The sequence below is a fragment of the Pempheris klunzingeri genome, chromosome 6 (genome assembly GCF_042242105.1).
Source record: "Pempheris klunzingeri isolate RE-2024b chromosome 6, fPemKlu1.hap1, whole genome shotgun sequence".
In the NCBI taxonomy this organism is placed as follows: domain Eukaryota; kingdom Metazoa; phylum Chordata; class Actinopteri; order Acropomatiformes; family Pempheridae; genus Pempheris; species Pempheris klunzingeri.
The window spans coordinates 16,367,205-16,387,636 of NC_092017.1; the positions used below are offsets into that span (position 1 = coordinate 16,367,205).

General features: G+C 40.6%; 1 protein-coding gene across 2 annotated transcripts in view; it reads left to right on the forward strand.

Moving 5' to 3' along the window:
• The first annotated feature begins 2,561 nt into the window (after positions 1 to 2,561).
• negr1 (neuronal growth regulator 1) overlaps positions 2,562 to 20,432 on the forward strand; it is a 126,913-nt gene continuing 109,042 nt past the window's right edge. For both annotated transcript variants that reach the window (XM_070832129.1, XM_070832130.1), the window contains exon 1: positions 2,562 to 2,740. In XM_070832129.1, coding sequence (XP_070688230.1) covers positions 2,571 to 2,740 — 170 coding nt within the window. In that variant the 5' untranslated portion in view covers positions 2,562 to 2,570. The remainder of the gene's footprint in view (positions 2,741 to 20,432) is intronic.

Below are 20,432 nucleotides of genomic sequence, written 5' to 3' on the forward strand. Positions count from 1 at the left end.
CACATCGTTGGCTTACAATTAAGACAATAACTGCGGTTTTAATCCTGCAGATAGTCTCGATAACCACAACAACAGACACACAAACAATGCCATTCTTCTTCGGTTTATAGTTCACTTTTAAAGATGCTGATCACACTGTGAGATAGTATACACTTAAACCTTCCATGGAAACATGTCCCTCTGAGAAAAAAAATGGTCAATTATTTCATGTGTCACTTCATTCACTCCCAATTAAAGCAAATTGCATGCATTGATTTCACACCGGCTTTGAAAAGACTGGTTATGGAGACTCTGAAGAAACGTCGGAGGTATCCATTACTGAAAACAGCTCAGACGTTGTGATAGTCCAGTGCCTGATCTCTTTCATCTTGTTCATAATTCCTGAGGTTATTATGAGTTGAATATTAGAGGCTGCCACTCTTCTCTCCCCTCTACACAGTGCACTAACACTAAATGGAGTCACTGTAATTATAGCTTTCATGCATGGGAAGGTTCATTTTCTGAGGTAACGAGAAGCACTCAAAGAAATGGAAAAATATCAGCATTGTGAGTGATAAGAGAAGGATGGAAAACATCTTACTGTTTCAGCCCAAAACACCTTTGTTACAAAACCAGAGCTTAAATACTGGTATTGGTGGTACTATCACCGCTATTAACAGTAGAGGGAGCTTCAGTTATGCAAATTAGAATTGTGTTTGTGACAAGATGAACTTTTCACTCCCCCTCTTTTAATGCTGCTTGTCATGGAACATTGGTTGTTGACTCATTTGCAACGCAGTGAAACGTCCCTTATAACCTCTGGAAACCAGCTTCCTGGCTCTCTGTCACATGGGCCTGCAAACAGAAATGTGTCCAAACTCCTACTCTCTCAGACCACAGCAATAAACAATTTCTCTCTTCAGATAAATAATAGCCAAAGATGGGAAGGCAACTCTCACAGCGCCCAAAATGATTTTATGGAGGCTCTGGGCTCCTTTTCCGATTTTAAACCAAAGGCGAGGCAATAGTCTAAAGCTTGTTTCTGTGTAAAAACTGAAGCAAACCATTCAGGAGTTCACAGCCACTCACCCCATTTAATTTCAATGGAGCAGCTCCAGACAGTGCATCTTGATAACATCACAGACTGCAATCTTGGCTCTGTGGTCTGTGGGATAAGATTTTAAGATAAGATATCATGAAACTATATTGATCCTCTTGGGGAAATGAAAAAAAAAAAAAAGTGAAGGGAAAAGGTGCTATATAGAATTCACAGGGAAAGAACAGGATGCTTTCTATGTAGGATATAAAGTGAAAACTGCTAAATAAAATTAGCGATAAACAACAAATAAAAACACTGAAACACTATGTAGTTGTTGCATGGTGGATAGACAACAATATGGACATCACTGCTGGAGCCTGAAGATTTTACTTGAATACTGGTTAGTCAGAGCCCACAGTTAGTCTGCTGGAATAATTCGGTAGAATAAGAGTGGAATAAAACTGAGTCAGTTTCAAGCACACGCTCTCTGAAAAACCCACTGAGGTTGATTTAGTGTCTCCTGTTGCTGTTTTACAAAAAGATCCAAAGGGGCAGTTTTGCTGGTGTTATGTTCATTACAAGGCATATGTCATCTGCAATGATGCAGTGGCACCGTGCCAACATGTCACCTCTTGGAAATGTATGTCATTTCCATGGTTACGGCTGTAGAGTCTGTGAAGTATTATGTAGGCTAAGTCAGAAGGCTTAGAGCAGCATAATGCAGGGGGCTACTGCTCTAAAACAAACTTTCTAAGTCCCCTGTGTGTGTGTGTGTGTGTGTGTGTGTGTGTGTGTGTGTGTGTGTGTGTGTGTGTGTGTGTGTGTGTCACTTTATGTTTGAGCTCAAACATGCTTGCAGTGAAATGAAAATCACTCGAATATTCCCAAGATACCCCAAAAGGGACTTTTATTAGCCTTAATTGTAAATTTCTTTTAATATTTCATGCAAAATCACACGTTTCTACACACTTATATAAATGATGGCATAGCATTGTGCCCCTTTTGAAAAGCCCAGCAGTTGTCTGTGAGTCTTTTCCAGACTTTTCCTGTGGGATACACCTGCGTCACCATCTGTAAGCTCCATTACCAAAAGCCCACATTGTTCATTTCCTTATGGGGAATAAATAGAGGGTGGCTCTCCAGTCGATATCTTTAATTGCTCCCGGGCTGTATCAATACATACCGGTTTTACTGCTCCATCACGAGCCACTGGGAACGGGTTGCCCGGGAAACGGCCGCATGGCAACAGGATCAGAGCCTGGGGGTTGTCTGCTTCTAGGTCTGCTCCCATTTTACATCGCATTTCCTCACTAGATGGTGTGCAAGCCACTGGAGAGTACACTTCCCCGCACAGAGGGCTCTACATCCAGCAAAACAAACCAGGGAAACTATACGGCGGACCATTTCCATACGGGGCTCCGAGGAGGAAAAGTGTGGACATAAAGCATCGTTCTCGCTAAAGGTTTTCCGTTTTTTTTTTAAAAACAGAAGCCAGTAGCTCGCTTTTTGCAACAAGAAGACTTGGGAAAAGCTGTAACAAAATACAGCTGTGATGGACATAATGATCGCGGTGCAGGATGCTTGTGTCTCTGGTCAGTGGCTTACTGCGATAATTCTCAGCCTGTGCTGCTTTCTGCCGTCCTGTTTGCCCGCTGGACAAACTGTGGACTATTCCTCGGTTGAAAGTGTGGTCAGCAGACAAGGCGACACGGCTCTACTGAGGTAAAACAAGCCCACACAACTTCACTTTCTCCCGCTCCTATTCACTCTCTGTCGGTCGGAGTTCTGCGAAGCCAGAGCCTCGACCGCCACTCGCTCTTTAGCGCCGGTTCGTTGCTTTAACACGTTTTTAACTACTTTTAAACACGGGGCTGTAACACACAATAGGCCATTTTCCCTCCATCCCGTCCCTGTTTTCGCCTGACAGGAGGGAAGGGGATGGATGGGGGGTGGGGGGGGGGGCGGTCAGTGCAAGCGGCCGCTACGCAGGATAAGTGCAGCTCGGCTGGTTACCGACACCAAAGTTTTCTAACACACTTTCCGTTTGTGCACACCAGCCTGCAGAGACCGTGTGTCATTTCGCGTTGTGTTTGATTTCACAGCTGCTCTGCATCGCCCGAATGACCAAAAATAGCCCGTCGCTGCTTGTCGCCTGTGTTATCTGATAACATTACGCTCGTTGATTCCCTCAGTGTGCGCGCAAAAAGACGCAAAAACGGAGCCAAACGTGCTCCGTTGAGTGTTGCTCTCTTTATTCCCCCCCATTAAAGAATGTACAGTGTGATGTCGCAGTTTCAAAACGAGGCTGAAGAGTGTGTTTGTGGTCGCTGTTGGTCAGGATCGAGTTATGGTAATGACGTGCTATCTCCTCCATCCTCCATCCATCCATCCTCCTCCTCCCTCCTCCCTCCTCCATCCATCCATCCGTCCTCCCTCCGTCACGTACGTTACGGTGCCAGCTGCACAGGTAGCTGCCCATTAAGGACCAAATTAACTGGCATGGGCGTGGTTGGGACACAAAGCAGTTTGTGATGGCAAAGTATTCCATATTTCAGCACATAATCAAGCGATAACACCCACTTTTCAAAAGATCATTCAGCGCGCAAGTTTCAATATGTCACCCTTGCAGTTTTCTTTGGGCTGTAATTAGAAAAATCTCTGTGTGGTACATTTCATTTCGTCAGAAAATTAAAAAAAAAAAACTCTGGTTCACGTGCGCACAAAAAAGCAAAATCTTTGGAGGGCTGTGATAATATCTTGTTGTACCAATATCAAATATCCGCTTTGATGGCTCTGAGGAGAGGCTGAGAGGGCTGGAGCCACATTTCAATATGAATTCTGGGAATGTTGACTCAGAGAGATGGTTAGTGCAGCTTTGAATACAGAGCAGCTAATGTCTTATGTTCCACTTAGTCATTGTTGTGTCATACTTCATTTCTGAAGAGCTGAATGCTCTCATGGCACAAGGCCGTCATCAGAGGCTCTACGGAGATGAGTGTGGTCCCGTGACGGTGTTTGAAAGGTGTTGGTGCTCGTCACAGAATTGCCTTGGCAACAGCTAAAGGGGAACACACTATTTTTACTGTGTTCCCTCCGTGCCCAAGGGCTGTCCCGTCAAAGAGACTTACACCTCTGACTGTCTCTTTAGAGAGGGCGTTTAATTCCCCGGTGTCAATCTGGTTTGGCTGTGATCACTGGCAGAAGCTTCGCCGCAATCCTGATGGTTTATTGGACCAGAGATTAGCCCTGTGCTATGAATAAGCTCAATAAACAAGTTGCCTCCCACCTCCTCAATAAGGGAACACTCTTCACAAGTGGGTCATAGCCTCAGTAAATGTCATCTAGAAATCTCAGAGATGGATACAGGAAATATTTCCAAGCAGGCTCTTACAATTAATTAATGGGTTATCTAACACTTGCTGGTCCCATTCATTGGCTTTTTTTTTCTTTTGGTCACGTGAATGCCGCTGGTAGCACTGTGAAGTTATCCCTTTGCTTGCTTGCACCTGTTGACCTAACAGAGATTTTAAACCTATCATCATACTGCACTACATGCCTCTCTGGATTGCATGTCATTGCAAAACATGGTTGTCACCATAGTGATGACAAAGGCCTACACTGTTTTGGCACATCAATTTTCTCAAAGCACAATGAACCATGGCTCTGTCTTTTTCCTCATTTCTTTGTTTTCACTGGTCTTGAGAGCCAGCATCAAAGCATGAACCACTTCTTTTAGTGACTCAGTTCAGAAAACAGTGCCTGTTTGTTGAGGCTCTCCATTGTCAAGACCCCTGACTATTCGAGGGCAATTTTCCTGTGCCCTAAAGCTGATTGCTGGCTATGAAATGTGAACATTCTCACATACTGACAAACCCAGAAGCGCGCAATTAGTCACTGCCTCTGGATTATGGAGTAGCTCCCGAGAGGTGCGTCCGCTGTCACATGTTCATTTCCCCCACCTCTTCAATTCTTAGCGCTGCATTACTGCTGGCCCGATTCATGTCGGGCAGTGGGTCCACATCAATTAAATTATTTGAGCCTCTCGAAGATGAGGAAGGGTCCACATGTGTATCGTCACCCTTTTAATCTTTTTTGATTACCTAAGGGCTCAGCCATTCTCAGACCGTAACAAAGGCCCTACTATTTGAAGGGAGTCGTGCTTCAGCTCCTACAGTGTCATACATGAGTGCATTCAAGTTATGCTCATATGCTGCATTTTTTTTTTACATACTATAAGTCTATGGGCTTCTACAGAGTACATTGTTTATATGAGCTGCTCATCCCCTTTCTCCACCTTCTCCCCCACCCTTTGACTGGTTTCATGTTATTTGGATTCAGTTGAATAAACCTTGACTCTTTCCAGTAAATGACTCATCTGGCTATGAATTTGAGGGGGACAGCCAGATGAAAAGACAGTTCCCTATGCTGTCAGGAAACACGCGGTATCAGTGGCAGTGTCTTCCACATGGATAAGCAGCTGTAATGAACAGCAAAGAGCAAGTGTCTGTAAATTTGGTCCGAGCAGACTGAAATTTTAAACATAGGCTGCGTCCACACAGTTACAATTTGCAGTACTGTTCTCTAAGTAAGTCTGTCTTTCTATCTTGGTGCTCTGTTTGTTCATCAATGGCTGAATTTCTGTTTTCCCAATGAAATATGTATGATAACGTGAGAGTTAGATAAATAGTGCATTGATTGAGCATTAAAAGCTACATTTTGAATTCTTCAAAGTCAGAAAATAGGAACAAGGCAAAAAACAGGAGCAAGGCTGTACACACCAAGAATAAGACAATGATCCTAGCTTACTTTTGTTATTCAGTTTGACAGCTGGCCCTCAGCCACAAATAAGGCCTGCACCACAGGCCTTAGTCTCTGTAATGGTGCAAAATTGACCTGTCACTGGTTTGAAAGTCTGGTATTCGTAAAAATCTAAAATCATTGCCTCATGTCAACAGACCAGTTGATGAAAATCTTTTCTGGCTGTACATGATTGTACTGGAGCTGTGTTTTCTAGCCTTATCCAGGACAAAAACGGTGTCATGTATCATTTTCCTCAACTGTGTCATTATTATGGCTCTGAAAGGTCTTGACATTTACTATAAGCACTTGTGCCAGAGACAACATCTAGTTTAAATGGCCTGGTGTACCCACCCTGGCGCAGATGCTGGTAAGATGCAATACAAGAATATTAAGTGACTGTTCAAACTCCACAGGACACAATTTAAGGAGGAGTTTGTTGACTGTCTCCTTAACACAGACCCCAACCATGGCTGAGAAGCTCCCTCTCCACTTTCTGCATTTCATCACTTTTTTAATTAGGCCACAGCCACTTCTTCTAAGAAGAATAAGCCAAGGCTACTGCATCTCTAACAGCTGGGTCAGAGATATAGCAGATATAGTGTGCTGTGAGTGTGAACACATCAGTTAGCTGCCAAATATCTGCAGTTTCATGCACTCATTTGGGGGAAAACCTGGTTTACCTCTTACGACACATCTGTGGGCACACCTGAATCTGTCACTGTTAATTAAACGCCAAAACCCTCATGCGTATTTGCTGCACCACATGTTTAATGCGATCAGTGTTGCTGTCAGCACAATGTCGCTCCCTTTCACAGTCCTTATGCTCATTATGGCCTCTACTAGAGGTCGACCAATTAAAGCGTTTGGTCGATTAATTGGCACCAGTAGGACGTTTTAACAAACTATCGTTATCGATGGACTTTGGTTTCAATAGCGGCCCCATAGCTGCACCAGCCACTTTGCATGAAGAGGAACAGACACAGTCCATGATAGCTTTGTTTGCTAACTCCGGTAAGCAGCCAAAAAGTCATTTGTTGTTTTACCCTCCAACAACGTCATCCTCCACTCTGGGAGGCAACTGCAGCACATCAACCAGATTATGCAACTGCAGAACTTTGCTAATCTTGTTATTAGTTGCAACATGTGTCACTTGGTTTTGTTTTCGTGGTCCAGATGTTGATTTTGTATGAAACTGAGTATGTTTGGCTATTCATATAAAGGTACTATGAATTTTCTTTAATGTTCTTTCTTGTGTTAATGAATGTTATATTTTGTGCACTGTCTGTGTGTGGAAGTGTGTGTGTGGCAGGCTGTGCCCCGGTGTTGGTGTGGAGGGCTATCAGCTTTTCCCTACTCCAGACTATTGCTATTATATCAGCCTTTAAAAATCCACCATGGGTCAACATCTCGTTACTACATGATAAGGATCAAGTGTTAGGGAAGCCATTTGACCTCATTTTTTGGTGAGTGAATCGACTCTCATGATGCAAAACAATGTCCGTGGGGGAGGGGCTGTTGTTAGGTGGGAGCTCCCAGATGGTGCCGCCAGGCACAGATATTTGTAACGGTGAGAGGCTCGTATTGTCTTAAGGAGAAAAATCTGATCTGTTCTTTTTGAAACAGAAAGCAGGCATATTGCTGTCATTGCAGTCTTTCTCCTGCTGCCCAAGGCAAACTGGCTATACTAAAGCATTCATCAGATTCCTTACTCTGGAATTCATTTGCAATAGATGAGCTTCAGTAGAAATCAGCCCACAAGGTGACTTGCAAGATCGGTGGTAAGAAGGCTTGCTTAGCAGCTGCCTTCTTTAAGACCTCCAGTTAACCTCCTCATTGCATCCACTTGAAACTAAGAGCCTGTCATGACTTGTTTTGTATTGATATTCATCTTGTTGCTGAAAGCAGCGTAATCTCTTTTAGATGATAATTTATAAAGTTGCAAAGCTATCTATGAAAATAAATATTATCCAAAACAACCCAGAGCCAATTTTAATATCAAGGCTTATTGAAATAAACGTTGATAATAATTTCTTATACAGTTGCGTGAAATCATCTCACATGATGACACACAAGTGATATAAGAAGGCACACTACTCACAAGATAAACAAAATGCTCTTTATACGTACAATTTAGCGTAGGTTATCCATTTAGATGCATATGTTGAAGTGCACTCATCTCTTTTTAAATAAGATATACAAAAACAAGAGTCACTTTTTCTGGTTTTCTGTACAATAATCTATCCCTGAGCATTTTTGTTGAATGCTACGGTGTATGGCCTCATGATGTATCTATGTAGTAAGGCTAACATACATTGAAATTAATTTCCACACTGTAAACCATTTCCAAATGGATTACATTTATAGTCGTCATTTGTCAGGCAAGTCAATCCATTGTACTTTTCTAAAAATTAAGCATTTCTATTTCTAATATATTTCAATTAGCACTAAAATGATTGAGTGCCCCGGTGAATTAAAGCCTAAATAGAAATGCTTTCTCAAGGTAAATCCTCCGAGGGAAATAGATGCTATGCGAGGTTTTAAAGCATCTTTCTAATATTCTTATAATCACTACAATTATAAAGGATAGGGAAAATGATTTAGGGTGGAAAATGGAGCTTTTACCCAATCCCAGCTGTGAGCATCCACATAATTGCAATAATTCTTCAGGAAATCTCAGAGGAGTGTTTTTGTTTTGTGAGAGAGCTATAAGCTTCAAAATTAAACTCGACAGACAGTGACTGGAGTGGCAATAACAGGTTATCTTTTAGGCAATTTTAAAATTAAGTTACCTGGAACTGAAGTTCAGGCACCATGCCTGATTTCAGGCATCGAGCAGTTCTAAATTCAAACAATACTTAATTCAAAACATTGTACATATTTCCCCCTGGACAACTTTCCAGGATCACAAATCTTTTCTTGCTTTAAACCCTGTGCTGTGCTGGGTGAATTTTTTTTTTCTCTGTGTTTTTTGCGTAGCTAAAACTTTGGTGTAGAAACAGTTTACTACTTAAATTGTGTGATCTGTGATTTGCCCATTTGCTATTTACAAGTGTATTCATTACATGAGTGGGATTACTTTCAGTCAAGTGTTGAGAGTTTTTATAGACTGTATGAGCACACAGACGACACAGGCATTGATTTTCAATAGGCCTTATTAGAAATATGGCTGTTTCTGTGTATGTTCTTGTGGATATATATAGTCTTTTTGTGTAGAAGATTAAGCTATTTTCTCTGACAGCTATTCCAGAGTAAATTTCTTTTTACCAGCTCTTTTGTTGAGCAGTGTACAGCCTTTTCTGCTCTAAATCATATGCCAACACTTCCAGTCTTTCATCACAGAGAGCTGAAATGATTCCTCAGAGCCCCTTCAATTAAAATCCTTAATCAATCAGTTAGCATCTCTTGTGTTTCATGATAATTTGTTGTGCTACTGTGACAACATTGCGTAATCTCATCTGTGCCTCCTCAGTTGAGTCTAGTTACAAGCCTTGGTATGCCTCTCATGTCAGCGGGTTATAGACAAAACTCGCTGACATCAGAGTTTGAAGCCTGAGTGATGGTGAGGCTTTGAAACAAAGAGTGCAGGCGTAGGGGTGGTACACTTTGCTTGGTATGCTGAGCATGGAAAACACCTCAACCTTTAGAAAGCTTCTGGGAAACGAAAAAATTTCCTGCTCGGAAATCTCTGCAGTAGGCATAATCATATATCCCTGAATTCAGCTCTGTTGAGTTCAAGTCAGAACGTGAAACTGTTATGTAATGATCTTTCTTTCTGAGTGTTTTAAGCCTATTTCCAAGAAAGGTTGCTTGCAGAAGTGAGCCTCAAACATCATAATGGGAGCATACGCTTGGGACAGAGTGGTTGTTGTCATTATCTTCAGTGCAGGATCTTTATGTGTGAGCATGGTTTGAGGCTGGAGGAGCTTCGAGTAAACATTAGTTTTCTCCCATGGGAATAATAAACCAAAAGTGTTGACACATGGTTATCTTAGCGATGCCCTTCTGTGAGTTAAAACAATCCAGAGGGATTCCAGCTCTTCAGCTCTTCTTGTCCTTCAATGAAAATCAACATTAGTCTTGTATCACATAGCCCAGCCTTGTAGTCATGGTGAGCACAAGTAAACCAGAGCTTGAAGATCCTCCAGTATTATTTAAGTCTCCTGTTTGGGAGAATTATAGTTTCTCAGTTAACTGCGTTGATAATGGACAATGTTTTGGATTGGACGAAAGCTCTATGGCGGCATATGTGCTGCTGGCTGTATGCTGAACTTGCTCACTCATTTGAGATAGCATCACTTGAACATCACTGGCAAAAGGAAGAAACTCCCCATGACATTTAAACAAGCACAAGCCCCAGTTGTCCATGACTCCAGTACAGTTCAAGTCCAGTTTAGTTTCTAAATGCTGAACCTTAATGCATATTTGATTATATTTTTTACAATATTTTGATATTTTATTTATTAATTATTCAGTTACGTAAAAGTAAATACGAATAAATATAAGTTATTGTTTGTGTAGGTTGCAGCAGTATTGACAGGCAATGTTTTTGTTTAACAAAAAAGAGCGATAGTTTGTTCCACTGTTCAATAAAAATCTTTTTTCCCCACTGTGCCGAAAACATACTGAACCATGACTTCAAATCCGAGATACACACCAAACCGTGATTTTTTATTTTCTAGGGCTGGGCTGTAAATCAAGTTTTATTTTCATCAATGAGTTTGGGTTCCACTGATTATGAAAACAAGATAATTCGGCATCTCAGAGGTAAAGCAGGTTGTCCACCAATCAGATGATTGGTGGTTTGATTCCCCTGCTGTGATGTTGAAGGGTCCTCGGGCAAGACACTGAACTTTGTGAAGCTGCACTCTGTGCTGATGGCAGGTTGGCCGATGGCATCAGTGGTTGGAGTTAGTTGAATGTGAAAGCTGCTGTACAAGTACAGATCATTTACCATAATAGAGATAAAATGATACTGACTTTTGCCATAATCAAGCAGCCCTGTGGTGAACATGACATGTGTGACCTCACATCATTGTCAAACAAACACTCACCGAGTTTAACTGTGAAAGCTTTTAATGTAGCAGATGGAGTATTCAATTGGATTCTATTTTGGATGTTATAGTTTCTCTCATGAAAAATACAACATTGTCTGTTGTAAGTCACACATATTCCACCACTGAGATTTTCTAAGAAATCTTTATAATTACCTTGTCTGTGTTTTCAACTGTCAGTCAAGGAAATTCTCTAAATTAAGAAAGACATATTGACTGTAATCTTTGTTTTAACACTTCAGTTAGCTCTCTCATATGTTCACAATGGTTGGTCTCTCTTGATTAGAAACTGCAGCAGCTAAAAGAAGTATGTATTGTCATAATTCATTTGGCTCTATGATGGCATGGCTAAAGAATTTTAATTGGAGTTGCTCTGAGCAGGTTTTGGGTTTTGTTTTTTTCCTCTCTCGTGCTCTCTGTCATCTGCATAATGAGTGTGTGGATTTCAGACTGCTGTAAATGTTTGTTGGAGCCGAGTAATTGGAGAGTCTGCATTGGTAATTATTAGTAAATGGAGAAAGAAGCAGTAGAGCAAATCAATATCACTGAGAATAGTGCTACCTTTTGTTTCCAGCGCGGTCAGGAGTTAAGGTAACTGAAGTGTCATGCTGCAGAGAGATTAGTAGAAGCCTAATTTGCGAGACTACTGTTTGATTAATATGGTTCAGACTTACGCATAGTAAGTCTAGACCTAATATTCTATATGGTGTTGCAGGACTGATGAAATACTGAAGTATATTTCACTAAAAAGCTTTAATTTAACTCTGTGGATGATAAAAGGTAGCCATGACAAATGCTCCTATTCGATACTTACTGCTTAATTGTGGATTCAGGACAGTGCATTAACTCTTTGCTATTTTGCACAGATGGCAGAAATGGTTTGTTACTGTCGAGTGATCCAATTAAACAGAACAAAATCTGGTGTTGCTCAAGTGTAATTTCAAACAGTCCCCACAGCACTTGACTTAGCATGGTTGCAAAGGTTGGCGCTGAGTTACTGGGAAGGCCTCCAACCTCCACTGTGTATTAGTATGTTTAGTAATGAAATAATAAATAAATAATGTTTTAATTTTGGCCACAACAAACCATGAAGCTCCTGAAAAATGGTAGAGGATTTTATCTAAACACAGAGGAAAAACTGACATTAATGGGCTTTAGCTTCGTCCTCACCACACCATGGCGTGGAGATTGACTCAATCTGTGCTAATGTTAAACAGCGAATTCATCAACTGATCCGTGAGCCCGCCACTCATTAGCATTCTAATTTTAGACTCGTGTGGGGGGGAGTGCGGGGGGTCTTTTCGCTATTCAGAATGGGACGCTTCTCTCTCTCTGTCTCTCCCTCCCTATCTCAGTTCCACCTTATCTCTACCTATCTCACTCTTTCTCTTTGCAACTCTATGTTCCCTAATTGCATCTAAGCAGCCAAGGCAAATATAGTCGTGATCAGTTACCAGCAAGCAATAGATGAGGTGGTATTCTCAGCAAACACTCCAGAGTTCGTTATGTCTTTAGTATTTGGTCTGCTCGTATATATCATGTTAGCTTAGCCTTGTTCTGATCTGTATGATATTCAGCAGCCAACTCATTGTGCTTAATCAAAGGAGTCACAATAAATCAGGGCACATATCTGGAGGGCTGGAGGCTTTTAGACAACCTCATCATATATCACCATTACCATAGAGATTCACAAATAAAACCTCCATCTTTGCTACTTGGCACAGCACATTTAGCAATCATTTCATTTTTATTAGCTGTGTAGCAGTCAAAAAGTTAACCTCTTCACTGTACCTGAAGACATTTATTTGTTTAATAGCAACGTTGGCCAGTGGTACCATAGAGGTACTTTCTCATTATCTTTTATGGTCTAAAACCAGAGCCTCTTGGCAAAATGCAACTGACAAAAGCTTTTTTAAGCAATGTTTTTGTCTTGTTACTCTGTTAAATGTAGTATTAGTGTATAGTATTCACTGCAGAAAATCTAGACAAAATGCTTTTTGGTAAAATGGTTTGATGTTCGCCCAAATTGAATTAGCGCCTGTTGCACACATCTCTTCACGTGAAACTATTCTGAAACTATTCATAGTTGTGCTGGTGAGGAGGAGTTGTGGCCTGCATCATCATTTATGGTCAGATTATGTTTGATGAACAATGAGTATGTTTTCATGCACATTAGCATTCCACTGTTATTCCAAATATGACAATATTCCGAATTTGACATAGGTTATGTAAATAGTGTATTCTGTTTGGATATTCTGAATTAGGCCTAATTCGTGGGATATTCCGACACATGGCCACTTACCTTTTCATGGTCAGCTCTGTGCGTTGTAAACATGTGCATGTCCAAACGAAAAAAAGCAGCATTTCTGTCAGAAAGAGAAACACACCTACTTTTGGATATGCCTTTTTCAAAGGAGGTTTTTTGAAGGAATGAAAGACAGGGGCTGTGTTCTGACGTCTGCATGTAAATGGGAATATCAGTGAAATTTTCATTTGCATTAGTCTTATAAACAGTTTAAGAGGAATGCTGTCTTTTTTTGAATAAGTCCAAAAAACGGAATATTTGAACATAGTCGTTTAGTGTGCTAAAATGTCTACATCTGAAATGATTTGTTAATTGATTGATCAGTGGATCAACAGAAATTTAATTAACTGATTAAATTAATTACTCTGCAACTATTTTGATAGTTGATTAATCATTTCAGCCAAGCAAAAATGCTAAACATTCACTTGTTTCTGCTTCTATTGTGATGATTTGCTGCTCTTCTTTGTTAACTGAATATCTTTGGGTTGTTGACAGTTTGTCAGACAAAACAAGTAATTGGGGAGACGTTATCTTCAGCTATGTGGAATGGTTATGGGCATTTTTTTCCCATTTTCCCCCCATTTTGCACGTTAAACGATTAATCAAGAATAAAATCTGCAGATTAATCGATGATGAAAGTAATTTTGTTTCTTGCAGCCCGGTTTGTTCAAGGTTGTAGCCCAGTTTCTCAGCAGCAGAATGGTCCACGTTGCTCCGCTACTGGTGTCTCAAACCCACAGAGTATAGGCTTGGCAGCATTAACAGCTATGCTACTAATTCAGAGGCTTTTGGATCAGGAAAAGGCATAGAATTTTCTCAAGAGATATTTTAACTATCCTCTTTGACTCTGTCAGACTTACATGCAAGCTTTACAGAACAACATGGATTTAACCTCAGCTTGGTTCTCTGTAGTGTTGTCGGGGTCTCTTTCTCCTCTTTATTATACCCAGTTAACATTATGAAAAGGGGGATTACAGCTCCGAGCTAATTAGCATCCAGCTCTAGGAGCTACAAATGAAATGTATTTGTAGATAATGCAATGCATGTAGCTACCATACCTCTGTCATGTTAAAATGTGCATGCCAATTGTTGGATTTAATGCACACTGTTTCATCTTTCTGTATTTTGAGAGGCACAATCAGGTGCCACAATAGAACTTCCCTGAGGCATGCAATCAGTTTCCAGCTTCTACAGTACATTCAGCAATCTCTAATACAGCCAGTTGTCTTCAGTGGAAGTGTGTGGGCCATATCTTTTTTTCTGCAAACCTCAATCCAGGCACTGGCTTTGATTCCAACACAATACCCCCGCTTCCTTCCTCTCTGCACTGTGCGAGTGTCACTTTCATTTCAGAATATTTCACCCTCGTTTTTGCCAGAGCAGTTGCTAATAGGTAGTCTTTTCAAAGCCCAGTGAGGATAATCCTGTCATCTTTGTTTTCATGGCCACCCCAGGGCCATTCAACAAGTTCAAAAGAAAAAAAATCTGCAGCACCGTGTTTGTGAGGTTCATTCTCGCTATTGTGTTCCATATCTGCCATCACAGGCAAACCTACATGTGGAAACAGGTGCTGTGCTGAATGACTTCAGTGGCATGTATTGGCTCACTTAAGGGAATATCTGAGCCAGATGCTTTATTATGTTGTGTTAATGCTGATGCCAGTGTACCACAACACAAAAGTGCAGGGGTGAGAGGTGGTTCTTGAAACAGTTGGTATCTGGGAAATTACTGCTTTCACAAAGAATTTTGGCTTGTTTTCAAATTTTTCCATCAGATGTGTTGACATGTTAAACAACCACCTGATAAACAACCATATTCTTCCTGACAGGCCAATGTGGCTATTCAAAGATGATTAAGTTTACGGTCTCTGTGGATGCCACTGAATTTTTGACTCAACAGTATTGGCCGAGTATTTCTTTCTTGGGAACAAAATGATTCACCTTGAGGGAGCAGCAATGTTTGATTTGATTGCAGGACTATAGAGTATTTTATGCATTTTCCGTGATGAGAAAATATTTTCAGGTCATGTTGTACAGATCATTGTCACAAAGAAGCTCTAGTATCACAAGTGTTTACAGCAAAACAAAACCAAGGCTGTCATGGTTTGTCATGAAACTTGAAGGTCTGAGAAAAGGTGATATCAAGACGACACACAAAAGGTTGCTCTTATTTGTGCATCGTTATTACAATGCAGAATAAACTGGGATACAAGTTAAGTGAGCCAGGTTTCTGCATGGTCATAATGAAATACATGTTTTAGGAAAACTGAATACGTAATGAACCCATTGATTTCAAGGATGTAAATTAATTTGATGATGATGAAAAAATACACCCTGCAAAGACACTGTGCAAGAGTTGTAAACAAAACGTTGGGAATAAATTGTGTATTATAGTTAGTAGACAGAACACCACTGTTTTGCATGGAGAGAGGAAAAGAGCCTTCAATGATAGCCAAGCTTGCTGACCCCTGGCAACCAGCCAGAAGTCCGTCAATTGAAGTTTTACACTCAAACAACTTCATCCTCCACTCCATAAATCCTCCAGCAAACCGCCTGACTCCCATGCTATCCATGCCTGGGCAGCACACTAGTTGGATTATGGCCGTAATGCTGATTGTTAACCGTTAACCAACAAGAATGGAAGAATCTCTGTGACCCATTTAAGAAAATACCAAAAGTAAAGTTTTTTTCAAACTGAAAGGTTTCTTTTTACATGTGCAGTACCCTTGATGTTAAGTTGGAGCTCCTCACTCACAATGTTACCGGGGCTTCTGTTTTCATGTGAAGACGAACCCAGCTCTCCTCCACTTGTTTCATGATCTCAAGCCTACTAACCGCCTCAAGTCTTGCTGTGTGTCCACAGGAAGTGTGTGTGCTGGCAAAGCCGCCACTGCTGCCACCAAGGGCGTGAGCTTGCTGCAGTTGTCAGTTACCAGTCCCAAAATGAAGTGCTCCACTCAGGGTGTGATCTCCATCTGATGCTGCAATGTACATGCACGCGTGTAGGCATTATTGATATTTTTTAACTGTTTAACCAATTATTAACATCCCTAATATAAAGGGCTCATTCTAAGTTAACCAAAGCACAGCAATTCTTAGTTTCAAGTGCTAATATACTCCTGTAAAACATAATAATGACCATTATATTCTGTCCCTGCTATACACTGCACTTTAAAGATATGCATTATTTTGTTTGTTATAACATGTAATTCTTTTAGAAGAAACACCAAATCCAGACCTTCAGCTGTCCATATTTCTAAGGTAAAACATTAAATATGTACAGAAAGAGAGGGAAATAAACAACTGGCTAACAGCCAAGGAATTTGTTGTGGATACGAACAGATTCCTACTGAATTCAAGCTGTAGTTTATATGCTGAGATGATATATTTAAGAATCTGACTGACAATATGTTGAGAGTTACATAAGTGGCCATGATGTTACACTCAGTCGGTAAGGAAGCAATTTCCCTTACTCACTGAAGTGGTTACGCTTTGCCTAGGTAATATTCGTATATCTACAAGAACCTTGTTTTGTGTAGGAATACAACATGCTCTGATGGATCTTTTTAGAAACGAAGACCTGCTTATGTAAATAGCAATCCGTGTAGTTAAACAGACTTTTTAAAAAAAAGATCAATACATTTTTTCTTACTTATCTAAGGAGTGTGCAGCAAACTAACCAATACATGTCTTTTACAATCCATAAGGTTTAATTTCGACCTAAGCTCTGACACTTAACATAGAATTTGGGTTGACAGGATGCTTTTATTTGCTGCAGGAACCATTTATTTACATGCTGTGTCAGATCAGGTTTTCCAGCTGCCATGCTATAGACAAATAAAATGAAAGCTTTTACAAAAATACTTCATACATTACGTAACAGTGTAAAACAGCCTTGAGTGACTGACAAATAGTATATGTTAGTCTTAACACCTTGAATACTGCAACTGTCTTACTGATATGTCACCACACACTGGTGTGTGTTTTTGTTTATACGGTATAGTTGTATTGTTTTTCACAGTAGGGATATAGTGACATGCTGGAGGCATAGCTGAAGTAGACATTTCACTGTACTGGCAGCAAGGAAAGCTTCACTATGAGCGAATGTTCAGAGCACTTCATATGAACACTTGCCAGTTCCTCCAAATTGATTTTTATTTTCCGTGATCGGCTTGAATGATTACTTCTTGTGTGTCAACTTAGCTGCTGCTTTGCAGACTAAATTATTCCACAGAAAGATATATTTTTTTATCTCACAGATAATAATAGGGAGGGTACTGTATACAGCTGCATGAATAATTCATGCAGGCATCCCTTTGTAGAGATTAAAAACGGAATAAGAATAATTCACGCTGTAAGCTTACATAAATGGTTTTAGAAACCGCTAATCAACTAGCAAGTCTGTGTAAGGCGAGGCACCTACCTAAAGTTCTGAGTTCGTCCTTAGAAGTACCTGCTTAAGCTCAGATGAGAGCCAGCCAGAGAATAAATTCAAAGGCTTCTGTTCATATCATCTGCACCACATCCTCAATCGAAATTCTTATGATTCTCTCCCAGATGTGACACTGCAGCCTCTCCTGGTTTACTCTATCACTGAGGACATGACAGGTCCTCATTATAGCGTCTGGGGCCGAGGGACACTTAAACATTAACAGTTACGTAGGGATAAAAGCGGCAGATTAAAGGAGGAGAATAACAAAAAGAGGGCAAGCTAGAAAATGAAACAGAAAAGGGATTCAAGCATCAGTTTGTAGGGTTTGCTGATAAAGCAGACAAGAGATTGAGTTTGTGGAGAGCAAAATGACAGTAATGGTTCTTTCGTCTTGTTTCGACATCGTAATCAGATTTAGAGGCACATCATGTATATTTATTCGGGAAGGTTTTTTACATAATGCTCTTTGTACTCACCAATTGCACAGATCAGTCATGCCTCAGTGCACACCAACAATTTCTCAAAGCTGAACCTTTGTCCTTCATTGAAAACCAGAGAACATACACCAGACTGTCAGATGTCTTCCAAACCATATGTTTGCAGGATTAGTAATTGCCTGGGCCTGCATTACAGACCATTGTGGATGAATTCACGATGTGAACATGCTGTGCTATTTAGCAAACCACTTTAAAGGACATTGGCCCTCTGTTTACTCTGCTGTAGCCCTCAGAGCCCTAAATGGATTAATGATCCTAAGGTTGTCAGTTCATACGGAGGATACTGCTGATGTGTCCTTGGGTGAGGCACTTAATCTAAATTGTGTCAGTTAATATCCATCTTCATAAAGACATTATACACATATCATAGGTTATGTAAGTCACCCTCTATGAAGTCAGGAGAAACAAACAATACGAGCCCCAGCACCTTGGCCCACAACACAGTCCTGGGGAATATCAGGAGGCTGTTGTCTAGATTGCATTGCTTTGTCATTGTTTGGAGTTCATATCATAATATATTCTGTATGTGCATAGAGGCGCTTCTTTGCAGAAAGATATAAATAGTTCCACTGTTCTAAAGGAATGTCCATAGGTGCATCTGTCAAAATGTATGCCACCTTAGTGTCTGGCAAATGTGCACTACACAGTAAACAGGACCATGGTGTGTTGCTGACATACAAGGGGCTTTGTGGGCAGTGCTTAATCAGAACAGTATAGTGCACACACTTCTCTGAGTGGGTGGTTTGCTTAGACCCGGAACCCACATATACTGTGAGGGGGAGTTTGCAGGGTTGCCCAATTAGTGCTGAAAAGTGTAGCAGTGCGTCAGCAGGGAAGGGTGCACCAGAGGAGGCGTGTCATCAATCATCACTCCAGCTCCAGGCTTGTTCCAACCCTTTTCCCTATCTGGCAGAAGGAGAAAGAAGGAGAGGAGAGAGTGACAGTGGCCAGCCAATTCGAGGAATGACAACAGACTGCAGAGGAACTGACTACGCTAAACTCCACATCATCAGTAAAGGGCAATTACTTCTTTTGATCAGCTTTTTTAATTGCTTTATTTAATCAGAGATAGATACAAAGAGGAGATCCATAAAATATGCATTTACAGTAATGAAAGGATAAGTCTGATGACACTCTGTATTTTCATGTATCTTAAGAGTAAAACCAGCAATGAACTGATCTCTAACTCAAAAGCTGCCTGTTAAGTCAAAGCCGGACATAGCTTATTCATCTGGGCCATAAACCTCCATTAAGAAACCTCTCACTAACATCACTGCATTGGGTGATATGTTCAATCCCGCATTCACTATCATACTGTTGTAAATACTCACTGGCTCACCAAATTTGTTGCTGAAAATATACTCCATACATTTACTTCTGTTTGAGTATCGTTTCCTTAAAGTGCACAGTTACAGTGCCCAGCTGTTTTAGGAAGTTGTTTCACCTTGACAGTGACAGGTGTGGATCAGGAGGTAGAGTCTGTGGTCCACTAAATGCAGAGTTGATGGTTCGATCTCCGCCCATGTCGAAGTTTGCTTTATCAATGGCTCCCAATGTTTATGACATGCCGTATGAGGTAGGTTACTGCCATCTATGTGCATGTGAATGGGGGACTGAGAGACAGATATAAAAGTCACATGAATGCAGGCCGTGTTAGTTTGATGAAAGATGAAAGCGTATTTTCGTTTCCCATTTTAAAGATTAATTCTTGAATGGGAATGAAGGGGCTGGGGGCCAAGATCTGCAAACAGGCTGGGGAAGCTGGAAATTAAAAGACAGAGCAACGCGTTGTTGGTTTTGATCTTTTAATAGGATTTGTTGACAATAACCAAAAAAAAATATACAATAATGTCTGCCATATTCTTCAAGTTATACATAAATATACATAAGGTTTAAAAATTCACCTGTTTACAATAATAGTGGATCATTGTTATAATCTGTGTTTTTACGACTACCAAAGCTGTTAAACTGGGGTTGAAAAGGAATTATACAAGGCACGTATTTGTGTGTGTGTTCGTGTATGTTTGTCTTTGTGTGTGTGTGTGTGTGTAGTCATTGATTGCCATCACCAAACACTGCCAGTGTGCAACATCATGCATCATGACCTTTGACAAATATTGTACATTCAACCTGTCAAATATTTATGCTGCCTGCCTTATGTCAGCTATGTATAGCCTAAACCAACTGTTCCTCCTTGGTTTATTGGCTTTAACACTGACATAATGTGTGACACGGGCTCACAGATTTGTAATGTTTCCAAAAATGGGTACTTAGCTCTGTATAGAGGGTATAATGATAATGGCAGTTCATCATCATTTAAAATGCCTCTC